The sequence below is a fragment of the Eriocheir sinensis genome, chromosome 59, assembly GCF_024679095.1.
Source record: "Eriocheir sinensis breed Jianghai 21 chromosome 59, ASM2467909v1, whole genome shotgun sequence".
In the NCBI taxonomy this organism is placed as follows: domain Eukaryota; kingdom Metazoa; phylum Arthropoda; class Malacostraca; order Decapoda; family Varunidae; genus Eriocheir; species Eriocheir sinensis.
The window spans coordinates 4,874,475-4,889,474 of NC_066567.1; the positions used below are offsets into that span (position 1 = coordinate 4,874,475).

At 43.8% G+C, this 15,000-nt stretch overlaps 1 protein-coding gene across 2 annotated transcripts in view; it reads right to left on the reverse strand.

The window, feature by feature from the left end:
• The window catches only part of LOC126985418 (forkhead box protein P1-like), a 483,883-nt gene that overhangs the window by 246,006 nt on the left and 222,877 nt on the right, over positions 1 to 15,000 (reverse strand). For both annotated transcript variants that reach the window (XM_050840267.1, XM_050840268.1), the window contains one exon: positions 11,828 to 11,875. In XM_050840267.1, coding sequence (XP_050696224.1) covers positions 11,828 to 11,875 — 48 coding nt within the window. The remainder of the gene's footprint in view (positions 1 to 11,827; positions 11,876 to 15,000) is intronic.

Sequence of the window (15,000 nt, forward strand, 5' to 3'; positions counted from 1 at the left end):
AAAGGCAAGGGCGTTCCTCCTGTGATACGTCGCCGCCAAGTTATGTGACGTTATACTTAAATTCAAGCGTGAAAGGTGAAAATAAGTAATGGCGAAGATACGAGCTCATAAATTACTCACAGGTATATACACACACCTGGTGGTCGGTCTGTCGGTGTGTGTGTCTGTCGGTTTAGCAGCAGCGGGAGAGGGTGTAGATGTATCACCTGCTAAAGTTTACTGTGTGTGTGCGTGTGCGTGTGTGTGTGTGTGTGTGTGTGTGTGTGTGTGTGTGTATTGACAATAAGGACGGAAGAGAGAGTTGAAAGGAAAACATTAGAAGGTATATATGGAGGGTGGTTAGGATTGAGAAGGAAGAAGAGGAGGAGGAGGAGGAAGAGGAGGAGGAGGAGGCCAGAAGGTGACAGATGCGTTGTGGGTAAACACTGCAGGATCTTATCTTGAGTGAGTGAGTGACTGAGTGAGTTAGTAAGAGTGAGAGAGTGAGTGAGTGAGAAAGTGAAAGCGAAAGAGAGAGAGGGAGAGGGAAAGAAGAGAGGAGGAAGAGAAGCAAGGTGAGTTAATACGATACACACACACACACACACACACACACACACACACACACACACACACACACACACACACACACACACACACACACACAGGTGGAAAAATGACAAACTACCCTTGACGTGACATGATTCTCAGCCCTTCAGGAATGTCTCATCAAACAGCAGAGAAATAATGTTATGGGCCGGAACGAGGTAATAAGAGACCTAAATAATGCTTAGGGAGAGAGAGGGAGAGAGAGAGAGAGGGAGAGGGAGAGAACGCAAGGACACCAAGACAGACGGACAGACAGACAGATAGACAGAGGACGAATCTTAACGACGAATCATAAACCAATTAGAGAGAAAGGGAAGGTGATTAGGACGGCCAGGTAATGCGTGACATATTCTGCACACCTGGCAAGGAGGAACAAGGAAGAGACGACCAAGGAAGATTAGGAGGAGGAGGAAAAAGATGAGAGTGAAAGTGAAGGGAAGAAGGAGAAGTAACAAGAAGGAGAACAGGGAAGATTAAGAGGAGGAGGAAAAAGGTGGTAGTGGAGGTGAAAGGCAGAAGGGAAAACAAAGAAGAACAAGGAGGATCAAGAAGAAGAGAAAGAGATAGTAATGGTGGCGGCGAAGAGAAGAAAGTGAAATATCAAGGAAGGAAGAACAAGGAGGATCAGGAAGAAGAGGAAGAAGGGTAGTACTGAATCGACGAGATTAGGGAAGGAAAAATGGGAGATCATTAAGAAGAAGAAGAAGAAGAGGCGGTGGGGAAGCGGTGGCTGGGCGGTTAGCGTGCGGGCGCCAGGTCCAGGAGGACGAAGGTTCGCATCCCGCCCGTCTCCACAAGCTGGTATTTATCAATCACAGCCGAGCGGCCTAGGGCTACCCACATGCTGTCCTGAAGATCTCCTATCAACCCGGACTCTAGATTCTCTCCATAAAGAGAGGATCAAAAATGAACTCGGAGGGGGGGGGGGGGGGATATGAACCAAGTAAGATGGCGCCACTATAAACACTTGCCTGCGCCACAACGGGGTGGGCCCGACCATCAGGTCCCACCAAAAAAAGCCTACTGGCGCCATAGGCAGAAACGCTAAAGAAAAGAAGGAAAAGATTTAGGTTGGAAGAAACTTTGCTTGTGAATGAAAAAGATTGGGGAAGGATAAAAAAGAAATATCGAGAAGAAAATTAAGAAATAAAAAAAGCAGAAAAAAAGTGCATGAACAAACTGAAAGTGGAATAATAAGAAATAGAAAGGTGGAACAGAGAGTGAATGTGAATGAAGGTGCCTTAATGAGGTTGCAGGTGAGGTGAGGCGTCCAGGTGAGCGGGAAAGAACCTCACCTGGCGGAACACCTTGTTGTCACCTGCGGCGGGACATGCAAGTTTAATCATCATCAATACGACCATTCCTCCTCCTCTTCCTCCTCCTTCTCCTCCTCCGGCAGAGTAAACAAAAACACGAGGGGAGAAGGAGGAGGAGGAGGAGGAGGAGGAGGAAGGGAGAGAGAGGACCCTTAGCTTCCTCCATTGAATAGCTTTCTCTTAAAAACACAATGAAACCTAACCACCACCACGACCACCATCACCTCCACTAAAAACAACAACAACAACAACAACAACAACAACAACAACAACAGCCAACAGAAGACTCAAACTGAACTTATATAACTAACAATAACAAAAGTAATGAGAAACACCAATAACAACAACAACAACGATAGTAATAATAATAATAATAATAATAATAATAATAATAATAATAATAATAATAATAATAATAATAATAGCCTGAGAATTGTTAGTTAGTGGATTTACAAAACTGTCAAGCCGTAATAAGCTCTCCCTCACACCCTTCTTCCTCCCCCTCTCTCTCCCTTCCCTTCCCTCTCCCTCCCTCTCTTCCCACCCTTCCCTCTCCCTTTCTCCCTCTTCCCTTCCACTTCCCTCTCCCTCCCTCCACCCTACCTTCCTCCTTCCCTCCTTCCCCGTGAATAAAACAGCGGCCGCTTTATTTTCCCAAGCACATCAGCCTCTCTGTCGGCGAGGAGGAGGAGGAGGAGGAGGAGGAGGAGGAAGAGGAGGAGGAGGAGGAGGAGGAGGAGGAGGTTTCGTCAGGCTGTTTAGAGGGCGAGGACGGCGGCGAGAACCCAACGCAGCGAGAGAGAGAGAGAGAGAGAGAGAGAGAGAGAGAGAGAGAGAGAGAGAGAGAGAGAGAGAGAGAGACACCTGCCAATTTTCACATCCTTTCGTCCGCGTTCGGAAAATGATCAGAGCGGCGTCTCGAGGTGATGGAAGAGGAGCTGGAAGGGTGGAAATTATAGCGATTGGGTAGTCGATGGAGGAAAGAAGGAGGGGAGTGGAGGGAGGGAGACCATGTGGAGGAGGAGGTGGAGGAGGAGGAGGACAAGGGGTGGAAGCTATCGAAAACCCAGGTGTTATTTTACAAGAGGGGCGGTCGCAGAGAGAGAGAGAGAGAGAGAGAGAGAGAGAGAGAGAGAGAGAGAGAGAGAGAGAGAGAGAGAGAGAGAGGGAGAGAGCCGGCGTGTTTATATTTACGTGTTTACTTACTGTGTTTACTCTCCCCCTCCCTCTCTCTCCCTCTTCTCGTCCCAACACACAGCCCCTCTTCTTCCCCTCCTCCTCCTCCTCCTCCTCCGCCACTATTGCTCTCACCGTCCTCTCCTTTCTCCTACTTTTCTTCCTCTTCTTCCTCCTCTTCCTCCTCCAGTTTTCCTTCTCTTCATACTACCCCTCCTCCTCCTCCTCCTCCATTGCTGCCATTATCTCCCTCCTCCTCCTCCTCCTCCTCCGTATTACTCATCTCCCCTGTTTTATTTCGTTATCTAAGCACAAAAAGGAGTTTATTCATCTTTTAAAACAGTTTACTCCGCGCGAAACTTAACTATCGTTTTAACAATTATCTAAGAGTGGTGGTGGTAGTGATTGTGGTGGTGGTGGTGGTGGTGGTGGTGGTGCTGGTATTGCGACACAGAACGAGGAGGAGGAGGAGGAGGAGGAGGAGGAGGAAGAGGACGTGGCGGCGGCGGCGGAGAATGTGTTTTGTTGTTGTTATAGTTGTTGTTGTTGTTGTTGTTGGGCTGTTGTTGTTTGTTGTTGTTGGTGGGGCTGATGGAAGAGGAGGAGGAGGAGGAGGAATACAGGGACATGAGAGAAGGCTGAGGAAACAGAGAAATGGGACAGAGGAGGAAGAGGAGGAGGAGGAATATAGGGACAGAAGAGGAGGAGGAGGAGGAGGAGGAGGAATATAGGGACAGAAGAGGAGGAGGAGGAGGAGGAGGAAGCTGCATAATTCATGGCTATACACAACGTTCCTTCCTTATATCAGTAAGATACGGGAGTCTCGAGGTAATATTGTGTGTGTGTGTGTGTGTGTGTAAAGGGGTAGAGAGAGAGAGGTAGTGTTTAGTATTATGCCGTCAAATCCGTATTATTATTATCATCATCATCATCATCATTATTATTATTATTATTATTATTATTATTATCATTATTGTTATTATTATTTTTATTATTATTATTATTGTTATTGGTGTTTTGAAGCTCCGAAACAACGTGACTCAATCGGTTCATGAAGCTTCGGACGGATGAATGCACAACGTTTACATCGATCGTGGATCTATTATTCTCTCTCTCTCTCTCTCTCTCTCTGCTGTGTCATGTTGGTTGGTTGCTTACTTTGTGTTTTTTATATTCATTTTTTTTTTTATCTTTGTTTCATTCACTGAGTCGTTCCTTCGTCCATTCATGCAAACAGGAATTCGATTTTGTTAATAATTAAATAAATAAAGAAAGAAAGAAAGAAGATGAATAAAAATGAAAGAATAAAAAGATGAATAATAAAAACGAAACAAATAGAACAGATAATTAGGCAGAAACGAAACACTAAGAACAAAAAATAATAAAATGAATAAAGCGAAAAACAAAAACAAATGAAAAAAAGTAAACGAAAGAATAAAAAAAGACAAAAATAAAAACAAAGATAATAAAAAATAGCACAAAAAAAAGATGTTAAAGCAGAAACAATTCACTAAAAGAAAAAGAAACGAAAAGACAAAATTGAAACAAATGAAAAAAACCAAAACTGAGGGAAAAAAAAAAAAGACAAAAATAAGAAGTGTCAAGGAAAAGCTCAGAGACAAAACGGTGCTATTTTTCCCCTTTCTTTGTCTTTTTTTTTTTTTTTAGTCCAGAGAGAAAAATGATGACGAGGAGACGAAGAAGAAGGAGGAGGAGGGGGAGGAGGAGGAGGAGGAGGAGGAGGAGGAGGAGGAGGCGTCGCAGGTGGATGATCGGGCTCCTCACCCACCACCACAGGTAAGCCTCGACGCGACTCACCTGGATATTTAAATTGTTGGTTGTGATTTAGAACACTTGCTTCTACGATACCTCCCATCCCTCCCTGACTCCCTTCCTTTCTTCCTTCCTTCCTTCCCTCTCATCCACTGCATTTTAATCCATTCCTTTCTTTATTCCTTCCCTTCTCCTGTTTCTTCCTTTCTTCCTTCCTTCTCACTCATCCGTTGCACTTTCCTTCATTCCTTCCTTTATTCCTTTCTTTATATCTTCCCTCCTTTCCTTCTTTCCTTTTTTCCTTCCTTACCTGCATTTCTTTTCCCTTCTTCTTTTCCCTCTTTTCTTCCATTTTTCCCTCTCTCTATGCATGCCTTTCTACCTTTCTTTTCTTTCTCTCTTCTCTCCAATCCTTCCTTTCTTCCCTCCTTCCCACTCTCCTTTCCCTACTCTTTATCTTCTCTCTCTCCCTTCCACAGAACTTTCCTCATCTCGCCTCTCCCTTCTTTCCTTCCTACTCTCACCTCCCTTCTCTTTCTATTCTCATTTCCTTTCTCTCTTCCTTCCTTCCGTTCCTCCATTCCAAAGAACTTTCCCCGTTTTCCTCTTTTCCTTATTTTCTCCCTCCCTTCTTCCTTTAATTCTTCTCCTTCTGTCTATTTCTATTTCTTCCTCTATTTTCCGTATCTTTGCTTCATTTCCTTTCAACCTCTTCTTCCATTTCCCGTCTTCCTCTTCCCTTCCTTCCTCTTCCCTACTGCTCTTCCATCTCTCTTGGTTCCCCTTCCCTTTCTTTTCTTCCTCCCCTCTTCTCTCCCTTCCCTTCTTTTCTTCGTTCTCTTCGCTTTCTCTCTCTCCCTCTTCTTCCTCCCTCCCCTATTATGAAACAGCTTGGAAGGGAGGAGGAGGAGGAGGAGGAGGAGCAGCAACTCGACAAACTAAACAACCCCCCCTCTCCTTCCTCCTCCTCTTCCCTCCTCTCAAACATCCCTCCTCCTCCTCCTCCTCCTCCTCCTCGTTCCCACCACCACCACCACCACCACCACCACAACCACCACTGTCACAACAACAACAACAAAAACAACAGCTGCTATCATCATAACCCTTCCCTCCTCTCACTCCACTCACTCCCTTTCCTCCTTCCCACGTCCTCCTCTTCCCATCACCATCATCATCACTTCCACTACTAAATCTACTTCCACTTTGGTAATGACATTTATCTTAATTTAGAGTCACTATATTGCATCACTATCATTATCTTTATTACCGTCACCATCGTCATCATTATCACCACCATCACGATTCATCACCAAAGTTGCTAATAACTCCAGAATCTTCACCATCATTACACTAATTAAGACGTCATTAGTAGCTCCATTATATCATTAACTACCACCATCATCACCATCATCATCATCGTCATCATCTGTCTCACCTTCTCCTGTCACTGTTACCTGTCTTAATTAATGAGTGACACAGGTAAACTCTAACGTCTTTTTCAGTTTTCATAATTTATAGTTTTGTTGTGTATTACTTTTTTTAATTCTTTGTTTGTTTGTTTTGTTCTGTTTTTGTGTGTCATTGTCTGCCTGTCTGTCTGTTCTGCGTTTTTCTGTCTGTTAGTAAGGTATTGGTATCTGTCTGTTTCTGTTTCATCATCCTTTTTCTTTTTCTTTCCTTTTCCTTCTTTTCCTTTTCTCTCTCTCTCTCTCTCTCTCTCTCTCTCTCTCTCTCTCTCTATTCTCTCTCTCTCTCTCTCTCTCTCTCTCTCTCTCTCTCTCTCTCTCTCTCTCTCTCTCTCTCTCTCTCTCTCTCTCTCTCTCTCTCTCTCTCTCTCTCTCTCTGTCTGTCTGTCTGTCTGTCTGTCTGTCTGTCTGTCTGTCTGTCTGTCTGTCTGTCTCTCTCTCTCTCTCTCTCTCTCTCTCTCTCTCTCTCTCTCTCTCTCTCTCTCTCTCTCTCTTTTCACACCAGCTACCTTCTCCCACATAAAGTTTCGCAGTCGCTTCACATCGCCCAGTCCTCGAGACACACTTAATCCTCCTCCTCCCCCCCGCCTATTATTTGTTCAAAGTGGGGGTGCAAAAAGAGATGTATTTCCAACAAGGCTGGGTGTTCTCTCCCCTTGCTTCCTTTCTTTATTTTTTTCTCTCTTGCTTTCATTCGCTTTTTATCTCATTTTCACTTTGATGGTCTAGAATTTTGTTTTATCTTAGATTTTTTGTTGTTGTATCCTCGTTATTCCTGGTTTTCTGCTCTCGCTACTACTACTACTACTACTACTATTACTACTGCTACTACTACTACTACTATTACTACTACTACAATTCAAGCTACTTTTTATTTGCTATTCAACTCTTCTCGGCTTTACTTTCTTTGTTTTTTGTTTACTTTTTGTTTTCATTCCCGTGTGTGTGTGTGTGTGTGTGTGTGTGTGTGTGTGTGTGTGTGTGTGTGTGTTTTCTTAGTTATTGTTATTATTTATCTTGACAATCTCTCGCGTACGTTCATACCTGTGCTTTCTTTTTTATTCCTTTTTTTATATTCTTATTTTCCGGTTTGTTTTAATGTTTTTCTTTCTCATATTTTTTTTGTACGTTTTTCTTTTCTTTAAATATGGTTTACTTTTTCACTTCATATTTTTGTTTCTCTTTTTTTTTTTCTTTTCCGATTTGAATTCCTCTTTCTTTCTTTCTTTCCGTGGCTGTTTTATTTTCTGCTTCATATCTTTTCTTTTTTACATGTTACTTTGCATTATCTTCTTTCTCCCTTTCTTTTTCTTCTCTCTTCTTTTCTTCGTAACTTTTCTTTTTCTTTCCCATCTCAACTTTTTATTCTTTTTTTTTCCCAACATGTCAGTTTGTATTTTCTTTTTTTTTCATCATTTCCTCAACTTTCCTTCTCCTCAACGATTCCTGCGGCAACTGTACTCTTTTTTCTTTATCAGTGTTCATTCTTTTTTCGAGTTTTTTTCATATATTCTTCCTTTTTGTTTATTTTTCACATTTTCTTTCTTTTTTATGTTAATTTGTGTTACTTTCTTTTCAGTATCCTTCCTTTCGTGCCTTCTTTTCCTTTTCCTATCTCAACTTTTTCGTCTCTTCTCAACTTTTTTCGTCTCTCCTTTCCTGCATGTCAATTTGTGTTTTCTTTTTCTGTATTCTCATTCCCACAACTTTCCTCGTCCTCCTTCTCGGCGGGTCCTGCGGCGACTGTACTCTGGGAACACAATCTCGAATCGTCTCCAAAACTGCGCCCAAGACTAATTAACAAAGACACACAAACAAACACAAACAAACACGCGCGCGCCTCCAAGACCCCCCGACAGACGTGCATTTAACAAACATTAATAATCCACTAACTTGAGCACTAATGAACAAACTTGGCCCCAACAGCTACGGGACTAACTAGACTAGTGTCGCCTAACGAGGGATAACTAGACACCTCTCTCTCTCTCTCTCTCTCTCTCTCTCTCTCTCTCTCTCTCTCTCTCTCTCTCTCTCTCTCTCTCTCTCACACACACACACACACACACACACACACACACCTGGCCCCTCTCCTACCTGGCTACTGATTTTGATTTACCTGTAATCAAGGGAGGCTCCTCAGGTGATCGAGACCTTGGTGGAGGAGGAGGAAACATGGAAACATGGACTAGCAGGCAGCAGAAAATCTGTTGGCTCATTACTAGGCTGCCTGCTTTCAGTGATTTAATCAATCCGTTGGCCATAGGAGTGGCTTGCAGGGAAGGATTAAAGCACTTGTGTACCTACTCTTGGATACGTTCAGTTCACTCCCGATGCAGCAAAGTGGCGATCAATGCGATTCTTGAATGAGTTGATGGTCTCTGCGCTAACCACTTCTGCAGGAAGGCTGTTCCAGTAGCGAACCACTCTGTTCGAGAAATAACTCCTGCCGATGTCGGTATTGCATCGCTTTGCTTGAATTGTTTTTCCGTTGTTTCTTGTTCTCAGGTTAGTTTGTAGCGTGAAGAGCTTGGAGTGATCAACGTTGCTGAGCTTGTTCAGGTACTTAAAGACTTGTATCATGTCTCCCCGCAGGCGTCTCTTTTCCACCGTGAAGAGGTTGAGTCGCTCGAGTCTCTCTTCATAGAGCTTCGTCCTCAGTGATGGTATCATCTTCGTGGCGCGGCGCTGTACTCTCTCAAGTAATTCAATGTCTATCCTGTAATTTGGAGACCAGAATTGCACGGCGTATTCCAGGTGGGGCCTTACCAGCGAGTTATACAAGGATAACATAACTCCCGGCGTCTTGTATTCGAAGTTCCCAAGCATTGTATTGGCTTTCTTACAGGCGGACTTGCAGTGTTTTGTTTGTTTCAAGTCACTGCTGATGGTGACCCCGAGGTCTCTTTCCTCTTGCACAACATGTAGTGGTTCGCCACCCATGTGGTATGTGTGGTTGCTGTTTCTGGATCCGATATGCATTACTTTACATTTGGTAATGTAATGCATATATAGGAGGAGGAGGAGGAGGAGGAGGAGGAAAGAAAGGACTATAAAGATAACGATACCAACACAAACAAACTAAATAAAAACAACAACAGAAGTAACAGAGGAGGAGAAGGAGGAAGAGGAAGAGGAGGAGGAAGAGAAGGAGGAAAGAAAGAAGAAACTACAAAGATAACATGACACCAACACAAACAAAGAAACTAGAAAAAAATATCAACAGCAGTAACAGAAGAGGAGGAGGAGGAGGAGGAGGAGGGATAAGGTAGAGAGAACAAGAAATCCCACGACAGGTGTTCCATTCAGACGGCCACCAGGTGAGGTTGCGCTGATTCCTACCTTTGCGCGCCATCCCTCTAGTATTACCTGTCTGGCATTACCTGGCGATGACGTGCAGGTGCACCGCGGGGCATTATTAGCAAGCCTCCTAATTAGGTACGAGCCGCATCACTAAAAAGGTATAAACAGGTTTGACAACGAAATAGTTTACGTGTACGAGCTGGCGACCGTTGTGTGCGTGCGTGCGTGTGTGTGTGTTTGTGTGTGTGTGTGTGTGTGTGTGTGTGTGTGTGTGTGTGTGTGTGTGTGTGTGTGTGTGTGTGTGTGTGTGTTTTAAGGAGGGGTGCAAAATACCTTACCATTCCTCTTCTCTCCCTCTCTCCCTTTTCCTCCAGTATGTAAGTCTCAATCTTCTTTTCTTTCAACTCAAAACACTAAAAAATAAATCTATGGAAGTGACCTTTTTACCTGTTAATAAGCTGCTCGAATGTCACACAGGTATTTCATGATTGCTAGTGAATATTTCCTGTTTGCTACAAGTACATGAACCTTATATTACAGACAGGTGTGTACAGGTGTGTCTCCATGAACAGTCGAGTCAATTATGCAACCTGAGATTCCCACGACAGGTGAATGAGGTAAGGAAGGTGGGTGTCCTCAGGTGAGTCTTCGTGAGTACCCAGGTTAATGAGTCTACTGTGGCAGGGAAGAGTGGCGAGGCGGATGTCAACAGGTGAGCCGCCGTGCCTAAGCTTAATGACTCCCACGACAGGTAATTGAGAAGGTGAGTGTGCAGGTGAGTCTTCTTTAATTCACTATTTCCAACAGGTAGGTAGCGGGTGGGTGGATGAGTAACCTTAATGAGACTCCAAGGGCAGGTAAATGAGGATAGAAAGGTGGATGTTTTCAGGTAAATGTTTGAGAGTACCTTGATTCACCTTCTCGAACAGGTAAGATGGAGGAGAAGGAGGAGGAGGAGGGAAGGAGTGCTCATACGAACTAATGTACTTCAGGTAAATGAGGAAAGAAAGGTAATGTTTTCAGGTAAATCTTCTTCAGTGCTTAAATTCTCCATCTCAAACAGGTAAGATGAAGGTGAGGAGGAGGAAGAGGAGGGAAAGGGGAGCTCATACGGACTCCCACTAATGTACTTCACCTGAGCTTTAATAGACGGTTACCTGGCGGCCTTACATCACGTCAATCAGAAGTTAATCAAGATCCACCTGCCATGAATCCACCTGGCGTCGGGTTCGCACTATAATCAGACTCGATCTCAAGGCAGTTATCAGTTTTCGAGAACCGTCAATGGCTGCTGAATTTTCCTTATGCATTCTCTTAATTGCCCGACTTCTGCATTTTACGGCGGTGTTAATAGCCCAGGATGGAGGAAGCAGTAAAAAAGGAGGAGGAGGAGGAGGGAGGTGAAGGAGCGGGAGGAGGAGGAGGGGTTTTGGGGGGTTGCAGGAGCAGGTTTCTCCCCTTCTAGAGTTAACACACAAACACACACACTAACACATATTTTTCGAGAAAGTGAGGTGAATAATAAATGAATAAACAAGACTCATTTCCTGTTCACACGAAAATAATAACAGACTGACCCGGCCATAACTCTTTCCCGGCGCCCTCATCCCCCCCCTCCCTCCCTTACATAACACCCTCCCCCCCTCGTCAACACCCCCCATCATATATCATCTGGGTGCCCCTAACAACGCACCCTACTCGCCTACCCTCATAACGCAGCGCAAGACACACCTCATCACACCGCGCCCTACATGACCTGACTTGACCTGACCTCCTTCTTTACCTGTATTCTTACCTTACACGATATTTACCTTATGTATTCTTAACTTATTATTTTGCCCTCTTAATCTGAATTCCCTAAAAGTTGTAACAGCATTCCTTACTCATATATAAGTCTTGCCTAACATGTTTTAATGCCATGCGTAACTGACTCACTAAAACAAGCAATGCCCCTTCAATTATCATATCCCACCAACGCTTTTATTTTTTCCTTGATCTTCTTAGCCCCATTTTGATTCTTCCTCCTGGACACTTAGAAATCCATAATCCTAAAATTTCTCCCCCTCCAAAATATTAAAATGAAAACTGCCTCTCTACAAAACAGATATTCCCAAATCTCGCAGCATAAGCAGGGCCACTTCGGCGGTCCCAGAAACACACTTGAGGGACGCCGCAACACATTAAACGAGATAAAATAACAACACTCACCAACACACGCCTGCACCTGTCTTTCAACGTCCTCAACATAACACGTACCTGGGGAAAAAAAATATACAGGTAAGATTTAAATGTCAACTTTCATACAAAACAAAAAAAAATCTAGTCACTGCATATGTTAAAAATAGATACAGGCGAGCTTTTAAAAATAGGTATATCTTCGTACAGCAAATAAACTCATAACATTTACCCGGACAAACATACAGGTAAGGTTTCAAAGAGCATTGTCAACCCTCTCTACACAGTAAATTAGTTCTACTCAAAACAGCTGAAAATAGTTGCAGGTGTGGTCTCGATAAAGCACGCTAACCTTTCGAACAGCAAACAAGTTCTACTCATCACATTCACCTGGAAAATATTTATAAACAGGTAAGGTTCCAGGAAGTGCATCAACCCTTCACACGGTAATTAGATTCTACTCGACACACCTGCATGTACACATAGACACAGGTGAGATTATAAAAGTATGTAAACCTTTCAATAGCAACTAAATTTTACCTACAAGTATCTTAAATACCTACAAATGAAGCTTTCTGAGTGCTGTAATATTCCCTCTTATTCTCCTTTTCGTTTAACATCCATATTTTCCTTTTTTTTTTTTTACAGCAAAGGAGACAGCACAAGGGCACACAAAAAAAGGAAACAATAAAAAAAGCCCGCTACTCGCTGCTCCTGTAAAGAATCCGAAGAGGTGGCCGAAAGAGCAGTCAATTACGTGAGAAGAGGTGTCCTGATACCTTCCTCTAACTACACTAACATTCATGCAACATATTAAACTCGTAACGTAAACAAAGAAAGATATATACGGGTTGTGTCATGAGAGCGCGTCAGATTTCACACGACTTTATATCCTACGCGTGTTTTTTCCTAGTCTTGGGTGAAGTGATGCTTGCTCCTGTCGTCTTCTGAGAGCTAATGATGCAACTGAAGTTTCCTCTATATGGTGACACACAAAATACGGGGAGGTGTTAAATATAGCCAGAAGGAATGAGAAAATTGTTGGGTTATGGCTCCCCTTACTCTCGTTCTTCTGTTATTTATTTATTTTTCTCTTATGTTTTTTCTCTTGATGGTTTTTACTGATGAATTTAGTCGTTTTGAGGTATCTATTTCTTTTTCTCTTATTTTTTTCTCTTGATGGTTTTTACTGATGAATTTAGTCGTTTTGAGGTATCTATTTCTTTTTCTCTTATTTTTTTCTCTTGATGGTTTTTACTGATGAATTTAGTCGTTTTGAGGTTGTGGTTCGGGGTTGGGTTGAGGATCATATACACTTCATTACTCTTTTTTTTTCTTCTTCTGTACTATATCATTTTTCTTTTTGCATATTTTCCCATTCTTTCATCTATTCTCTCTTTGCTATTCTACATTATCTCTCTTTACCTACCTCCTTTTTGCGCGATTTTTCCCCTTTTCTTCTTCTACTTTTCCTTTCCTATCCTATACTCATATTTTCATAGTTCCTTTTTTATATCATTTTCTCTTCCTGCATTCCTTCCTTCCTATCCTTGTTTTTATTTTCATTTTTTCTTTCCTCATGTTTTCTTTTTTCCCTCTTCGCTTTATTAACACATGACCCCTCAACTCCTCCCTTCCCCCCTTTTTCCTCCATTCTATGCCCCTCCCCTTCACCTGACCTCCCCCCCCCCCTTCCTCCCTCCGTCACTTAACACAACAGCCAAGGGTCAGACATAACAGCCACACAGCACACAAACAGTACAGATAACCACACCTGATATCACCACCACCACCACCACCACCACTTAAGCCATACCATACACTTGTCGACCTATTTAATGCACCTCCACGCACCATTTTCATCACCACCACTACCACCATTACCACCACCAGTACCAGTAACACCACCACCACCACCACCATCGTCACCATCACCTAGGCACACCATACATTTAGTCTACCAATATATGCGCCACCACGCACCAGTTATATCACCACCACCACGACCAGTCACATCACCACCAATACCAGTAACGACACCACCACCACCATCACTACCGCATCTACCACACCATACACTTACTCCACCTATATTTGCACCACCTCCACCACCACCACCACCACCACCACCACGACCTCCACCACCACCACCACCACCACATAAAGGCAAGTTACAGCATCACATTACGACAAAAACAACACCGCGTTACGCCACCGTTTCACCTCCATCATCACCACCATCACCACCATCACCACCCTGAAATTACGCACACACAAACACATCATCACCAGCAAATAATCACCACCACAAGCACCTCACCACCACCACCACCACCACCACCACCACACAAACACCACCACCACACCAACAACACAGCACCATCAACACACTGCTAATTACACCTCCCAACACCACTACCTCCCCCCCCCCCCCCCCTCACCACCAGGACAGAGCCCCGCTAGACCGAACCTTCACGACACTTCCCTCAGAGGACAGACCCCGATGTAAGGAACCGGACCCCGAAAATCAACCCCGGGGGAGAGGTGAGGTAGAGGCAGAGGTGGGAGAGGTAAGGTGAGGTGCGTGAGGGGTGTGTGCGTGGCGCGGCGCCCCCCACCAGCACCAGGGGGCGTATTAAGGGTGCTAATAATAGGCGCGGAGTGTGTTGTTGTTTACTCCGAGCAGCGGCAGCTTAAGTTACATTATTGATTGTGTGGACCACTCAGCCGCGCCACAACAGGTACACACGCACGCACACACACACACACACACACATAGGGTCATAGCACGCACACTCACACATATATACCTAGACACATAAACAGGTACACACATGCCACTTAAAACACACACACACACACACACACAAACACACATACCACTTAAAAGAACATAAACGAGATAATAAAACTGAGACAAACACACATACGCACACACTAACATAACTAACTTCCCCATCAAACTACTTCTTTCATACACCTTCCCTTTTGCCCTTACCTACCTATCCACTTACCTCAATCTACTTACCTTTCCTAACTACCCAACCTTACCTATCCATCCACTTACCTTCCCATACCCACCTACCTTCCATACACTTTTTCTTTTCCTTGCCTTTATATACCTAACTACCCATCCTCACCTACATATCTACTTACCTACCAACGTACCCACCTGTCTACCTGCTTACCTTTCCTAGCTTATTACC